Here is a 7409-nt window from a genome sequence, read left to right as displayed (position 1 = left end):
TTTCTTCACTTCGTTGCTTTCTCTTTTGTTTTGTGATGGATGATCCTGTAAGAGTGGTGTTTGCTAGGGTGGATGAGGGTGTTAAGAAGCCGACTTTGGTTGCGTAAAACGTATTCCCTGCTAAAGTGTCTACCCTTCTACTGTGACCAGGGAGGAAGTTCAGAATATCGCTGTCGTTGCGCGATATCCTGATGGGGTTGTGGTGAAAATCCCGTCTTCTAGGGAGAGGGTTGACTGGACTTCCCCTGGTTGGGTGTGCTTCTACGAGTACCCCTTTGTGATTGGGCATACTTTCCCTTTTTCTTCTCTTGTTCGCCAATTTTTGTCTAAGGTTAGGGTTTCGTCTTGTCAGTTATTGCCCCAAACTTGGAGGGTTTTGAGAATTTTGGATTTGCTGAGTCCGAAATTGGGTATAGAACTTGATGTGAGGGATTTATGTTATGCTTATACTATTAGGACCAGTGGTAAGGTTCGGGTTGGTCTTCGTTTGAAAGATGGTGTTGGTCCTTTGGTGACTGACTTGGAGAAGGCGTTTGACAAGAAGTGGTATCACAAGTTCTTCTTTGTGAGGATTGATTCGTTGGGTGATGATTGTGATTTTTTTATTGACACTGTTGAGGCTAAAGGTATTTTGTTTTCTTATTTTCTTGTGTTTTGCTTTCCGTCCTTGTTGATTCGGGCTTATTTGCTTGATGGTTGTAGTGAGTAAATTGAAGCAGCGTGCTCAGTCTCCGTCCTTGATAGATAAGATGTACGAGTTGAGTGTAGACGAGAGATCCTTCATCAGATTGACGCAGCCTGAAGCGGTTATTCAGATTAAGTCCTTGGACGATTCTGATTCTGAACAGCAAGTTGCTCCAACTATGTCTCAAGGTTTGTTTTTCTTCCTTTCTATTTTGCTTGTGAAACTTATTGTTGTGTCAATCCTTGTAGATGTGTTCGGTTGCTACAATTCTACTTTGTCTTGTTATAAGTTTTGTTGGTTTCCAGTTTGTTTATCCTTTCTGAATTGGTTATATACCCTACTAAATATGTTGCCGTGTTACATGATGTATTCCTTTTAGAAATTTGTCGTGTTTCTTGCAGATACTTCGAGGTCACTAAGGTCTCTTGACCTTCTTAGCTTGTCCTCTCTATTAGGTCGCCTTAAACATCGTTCTTCTCTTCAAACTACAAAGGTCATTCCTCTCAAGACGGTTGCTCCAAAGAGCGGTCCTCCTCCACCTCCACCTCACACTAGCCTTAAGAAGAAGTTAGAGGTGCCTATTAATGTTGATGCTGTTGATTTTTCTTTTGATTCCCTGGCTTTGCATGTGGATACCCTACTGTTTCCGTCCTTCAAGGATCGTCAGTCCTCACAGACTTTCGCTGACCTTTCTCAAAAGGCTGCTGTGCAGTTTTTCCAGGTATGGTATACTCCCAAAAAAAAAAAACAAAAATTTAATAAAAATAACATTATCGAGCTACGTTTGTCTTACTTGATTCTGTATTCTGCAGAGCCTTCAGTCTTGTGTGGGCGTACTAGGCAAAGTGTCAGAGTTTACTCGGGTGTATGAGGCTATGAAGAAGGAGCGTGATGCCCTTTCTGACAAGTACAAGGCTGCTACTAATGCTTTGAAGGCTGAATGGGCTAAGCATAGGGAATGCATTCCTGAACGTGATGGGCTGAAGAGCACCTTGAAGGAGGCTGGAAACGGGGCTGTTGATGCTGCAACGTATTACTTTGGGAAAGCTCGTCTTGAAATGATGGAGGAGTTTCAGCAAGGAAAGCATGTGGCCTGGGATTATGATGCTGATAAGGCCGCCTTTTAGATTGCGTTTCTTGAAGGGACTACTGCTCCTGGCTCATTGTTGCTGAGCTTTGCTGATGAGGAAGTGAATGCTCCTCATAACAATGAGGTCAAGGATGTCCTAGAGAGTACAAAGTTTGTTGCTCAGGAGGTGGTCCCTGCTGATAACGTGGACGAGAATTAGTTTCAATGGTGCTGTGTCACCTTAAAAAATTTTAACTTTGAAGAATGCTTGTTTTTACTGCCTTAGTGCAGTTGGATATTTTATTTGTTTTTATGTTGCATTGTTGTAGCTGGATGAATTGTCTATTTTGTTGCTTTTGCAACTAAGTGATTCTGCTTCTTCTGCTATGTTGAACAGTGTTTATATTTCTTACAGTATCGTCATTGCATTACTGTCGTATTACAGTTGTATTACAGTGTAATATTGCTTACATGTGTTTGCTTATTTTGCGGGGGCAGTTGGTTTGCCATCCTTGTGTTGATTTGTTCCTTGTAGGGACGAATAAGCATTACTCTGTAGTGTTTTGTTGCGCTTTTGCTGAGTAGTGTCGATGTTGTCCTTGCAAAACAAAATTGGGTGAGGGGTGGCCGTGGGTTTCCCCAACGACCCTCTGATGCCAAAGTCAGTACTCATAGTGAAAATAAATTTAATTGACAATGTGTAAGTAAAGAAGAGTACCTTTCATGCTGTTTTTGGTTGTTGGAGATTTTTGTCTTTTTTGATTTTTTTTTTGTAAAAAGAAAGGAAATCGAAATGATGACTACATACCTTCGCTTTTCAGAAATGATAGAGCTTTAAATGCGCTGCGTTCCAGCTTCTCTGTACCTCTTTCCCTTCCGTATTTCATAGTCTATAGGCTCCATTACCTACTACCTTGATGATCTCGTAGGGTCCTTCCCAGTTGGGTGCCAACTTCCCTGCATTTACCTCTCTTGTATTTTCGTACACCTTTCTAAGAACCCAATCTCCCAACTTGAAGACTCTTTCCCTAACGTTCTTGTTGAAGGATCTTGCTACTTCTTGCTGATATGCTGCCATTCTCATTTTTGCGTCTTCTCTTCGTTCCTCCACTGCGTCTATGTTGTGAATTAGTTCTTCTTGGTTCCTTTCTTCTATCATTAACCCACACCTTGCTGTGGGGACTTCTACCTCTGTTGGGATTACTACTTCACACCCGTACACCAATGAGAATGGAGTGTGGCCTGTAGCGCCCTTTAGAATAGTTTTTTCTGCCTATAATATGTTGGGCAATTCATCTGCCCATTTCCCTTTTGCTCCTTCTAGCCTTTTCTTCATGTTGCCTATAAGGACCTTGTTACTCGATTTCGCCTGTCCGTTTCCTTATGGGTATCTAGGCGTAGATGTGATAAGAAAAATGTTCCATTCCTTGCAGAACTTTGTGGTCTTATTTCTGGTGAACTGAGATCCGTTATCTGTAATGATCTCTGCTGGTACTCCGAATCTACTTAGGACGTTTGTTTTTAAAAACGAGATGACATGTTTACCCTTGATTTCCTTGTACGCTTATGCTTCGATCCATTTTGAAAAGTAGTCTGTCATTGCTATGAAGTATACTCTTTGCCCTGATGACGGGGGTAACTTCACTATATCCATTCCCCACTTCTGATGGTTTGTGTGTCAAAGGTGCCTGTCTTAGGCATGGTAAACATTTCTTGGCGAACTGTACAACATCCTTTCTCATGCTAGGCCAAAAGTATCCCATTCTAAGTGCTCTGTTGGCTAAATTCCTTCCTCCTGAATGGTTTCCGCATTCCCCGCTATGTAGGGACTGTAAGACTTGATGTGCTTCCTCTTTCTCTAAACATCGTAAAAAGGGACCTGCTACAGACTTCTTGAAGAGTACGTTGCTGATTAAGCAATATTTAGAGGATTTCAGGACAAATGCTTCAGCTGCTACTTTCCCTGTTGGTATTGTTTTGTCCAAAAGGTATTCCTTTAGCGTTGTTGTCCAGCTATCATCTTCTTTCCCTGTAGAACCTATTTGAACTTCGCAGACGTTCATGGTTGAGTCTTTTTCTATGGCTGGAGAGAGTAGGTGCACTAGGGGGATAGCTCCAAATTCTTCTAGATAAATGTTTGATCCCAAGTTTTCTAGGGCGTCTGCTTCACTGTTCAGATTTATAGGTACCTTGTCTATCTTGAATTCCTTGAACTCCTTAATGAGTTTCTTTGTGACTTCTAGGTAGGCTATCATCCTAGTATCCTTTGCCGCATATTCTCCATTGATTTGATTTTCCATGAGTAGGGAGTCTGAAATTACCTCTAGATGTTGTATCTTCATATCCCTTGCGACGGTCAACCCTGCGATCAATGCTTCGTATTCAACTTCATTATTGGTGGCTTTGAAGTTGCATCTTATTGCTTGTGCTATCTTGTCTCCTTGGGGTGAAGTCAGTATTACTACTAAGCCTACACCGCGTATGTTAGATGCGCCATCTGTATGGAGTATCCACTTTTGTATAGCCTTTGGCTCCTGTATTGCCAATACTTCTTTTTGTGCTTCTTCCTCAAGGGTTGGACTGAAGTCTGCTATAAAGTCTGCCAAAGCTTGTGATTTGATTGCAGTCCTAGGCTCGTATTACATATCGTACCTGCTCCGATGTAAGGCCCATTTTTCCATCCTTCCTGATATTTCTAGCTTTCTCATGATGGCTTTGATGGGGTAGTTGGTGCGAACTCGTATGGAATGGCTTTCAAAGTATAAGAGTAGCTTTATCGAGGCAGTAACTAGGGCCAAAATAATTTTCTCTTAGGACGCGTACCTTGTTTTCGCGCTGAGTAGGGTCTTGCTTACGTAGTAGATTGGTAATTGTTCTTTGCCTTCTTCTCTTGTAAGGACTGCACTGATCCTAACTTCAGACACTACGAGGTACAATTGGAGGGGATCTTTTTCCTTAGGTTTAGAGAGAATCAACGGATTGGCCAAGTACTCTTTTAACTTCCGAAATGCCTCTTCGTGTTCCTGCTCCCACTTTAATTCCATGTTTTTCTTCAATACCTCGTAATAGGCTATGTTCTTATCTGAAGATTTTGAAATGAACCTGTTTAGTGCTGCAATTTTCCCTGTTAGGCTCTATACATCCTTCTTTGATTTTGGTCGTTCTAGATCTAGAATGGCCTTGACTTGGTCTGGGCTGGCTTCTATTCCTCTTTGTGTAACCATGTATCCTAAGAACTTTCCTGACTGTACTCCGAATTTGCATTTTGTGGGGTTCAACTTCATGCCGTAGTGCTTCAGGATGGCAAATGCTTCTCTAAGGTCTCTGACGTGCTCTTCAGCCTTCTTGGATTGAATCACAATGCCGTCTATATAGACCTCTATTGTGTTCCCAATTTTATTTTCAAACATCTTGTTCACCAACCTTTGATATGTCGCTCATGCGCTCTTTAATCCGAAAGGCATTACTTTGTAGCAATATATTCCTTGACTAGTGATAAAGGCGGTCTTCTCTTGGTCATCCTTGTGCATGAGGATTTGATTATAACCACTGTACGCATCCATGAAGGATAGCAGCTCGTGTCCTGTTGTGGCGTCTACCATTGCATCAATATGAGGTAGGGGGAACGGATCTTTTGGGCATGCCTTATTGATATCTATGAAGTCTATGCAGATTCGACATTTTTCGTTCTTCTTCCTGACTACCACTACATTAGCGAGCCATTCTGGGTATTTTACCTCTCTGATCTTTCCAGTCTTGGATTTCCTCATTGATAATCTTGTTGCTTTCTGGCGCAAATTTCCTTCTCTTCTGCTTTACTAGTGTATGCATTGGGTCCACATTCAGCTTGTGAGTAATTACATCTGGAGAGATGCCTTTCATGTCTTCATGGGTCCAGGCGAATGCATATTTTTCTTCTTCTAAGAAGGCATATATTTGTTGTCGGATATCTGGCTTCAATTCTGACCCTATCTTGATCTTTTGATCTGGGTGTTTAGGGTTAAACTGGACTTCTGTGGCTTCTTGCTCTTCTATTATGCTCAACTTCTCTTGGCCCAGTTGACCCTCTAATTGCTATGCTGAACTCTATTCTGCAGATGTTGCTTTTAATGCGATCCTGTAACATTCTTTGGCCTCTTTAGGGTCTCCTCTGATTTCTTGAATACCCCATTTGGTAGGGAACTTAATGACTTGATGGTATGTAGAGGGGATGGCCTTCATCTCATGTATCCAGGGTCTGCCTAAAATCATATTGTATGAGGATAGAGTGTCGATCAGTAGGAACTTGACTTGTAGGTTGACTCCTTTTGCATAGGTAGCTAATGTGATCTCCCCACTTGACTTCTTTGTTTCTCCACTGAATCCTACTAGCATTGTTGACTTATTGATGATGTTCTTTTCGTCTATGTTCATATGTTTCAGAGTATCGAGCATGATGATGTTTGCAGAGCTTCTGTTGTCAACAAGGATTCGCTTGATCATACAGTTTCCAACTAGGAGTGAAATTACTTGACCGTCATGATGGCTTTCTACTGCGTCGCTTTCTTCAAACATAATGGGAATATCTATTTTAGATTTTTCCCTTTTGTCTGGTTGGTCCTTATTGCTCTCCTTTGCGTATCGCTTTGCAGCTGAGTATGTTAAGCCCCATACTTCTGATCCTCCTGTTATGAAACATATGGTTTTGACAATTCGGGGCGGAGGTGGAGGAGCTCCCTGCTTTGATTCACTCTCTTTCCCTGGAGCTTTAGATTTATCTGACAGGAGTTCTTTGAGATAACATTTCTTCAGTTGGTAAACAACTTCCTTTCTGAGCGCAACACATTCATCGGTTGTGTGAACAATATCAAAATGGAAATAACACCATCTAGACGAATCTTTCTTCTCTCCAGGCATATCACTCTTTCTTGGCCATTGCACAGTATCTCCCATCTTATTCACGATCCTAATTACTCGTGAAGGGTTAACATTGAAACAATATTCATGTAATTTAGGTGGGAGCTCAGGATCTTCCCTCCAGTAGGAGAATTCTTCTTCAAAAGCATTGACTGATCCTTGATCAAAGAGAGAACGCTGATATGGCTTAAATCGGTGATCTCTTCTGGGAAAGTTGTTGTTCCTTCTTGATTGGCGATCTGGCTCATGAGTCTTTCTTGCATAGGTATCCTCCTCGAATCTAACTTGAGCCATAGCTTTGGCTTTCACATCTTCAAAGGTTGTACATGGTTATTTGGTCAACTCCTTGTAGAGCTCACTAGGGTCTAGCAGCCCTCTTTTGAATGCTTCGATTGTTGTAGGAGCGTCACACTTGTGTATCCCAATCTTCTTCCTGTTGAACCTATTTAGATAGTTCCTCAAGGATTCGCCATGTCTCTGCACAACACGGTACAGATCTGAAGACTGCTTCTCGATTTTTCTGCTGCTAGCAAACTGGATCTTGAATAGGTTCACCATTCCTGCAAAAGATCGAATTGTCCCATTATCTAAATTAATGAACCAAGTTAGAGCTGGACCTGATAGTGTGGCTCCAAAGCCTTTGCACATGACATCTTCCCTAATATCTCTAGGGATCGAGCTTGTCATCATCTTTTTCTTGTAGAGGGACACATGCTCATCAGGGTCCGTTGCTCCATCATACATAGTCATGTTGGGCGT

General features: G+C 41.8%; 1 protein-coding gene across 1 annotated transcript; it reads right to left on the bottom strand.

Moving 5' to 3' along the window:
* Nucleotides 1-5840: 5840 nt before the first annotated feature.
* Nucleotides 5841-6944, bottom strand: LOC110687057. Its single transcript, XM_021863685.1, has one exon. The coding sequence runs from the start codon at nucleotides 6942-6944 to the stop codon at nucleotides 5841-5843; it is 1104 nt and encodes a 367-aa protein (XP_021719377.1).
* Between the last annotated feature and the right edge of the window lie 465 nt (nucleotides 6945-7409).

The sequence above is a fragment of the Chenopodium quinoa genome, unplaced genomic scaffold (assembly GCF_001683475.1).
Source record: "Chenopodium quinoa cultivar QQ74 unplaced genomic scaffold, ASM168347v1, whole genome shotgun sequence".
In the NCBI taxonomy this organism is placed as follows: Eukaryota; Viridiplantae; Streptophyta; class Magnoliopsida; order Caryophyllales; family Amaranthaceae; genus Chenopodium; species Chenopodium quinoa.
This window is presented reverse-complemented; position numbering and strand designations above follow the sequence as displayed.

What these genes read in the sequence shown, in the direction of transcription:
- LOC110687057 (XM_021863685.1), bottom strand. Translation starts at nt 6,944, where the DNA reads ATGGCTCAAGTTAGATTCGAGGAGGATACCTATGCAAGAAAGACTCAT.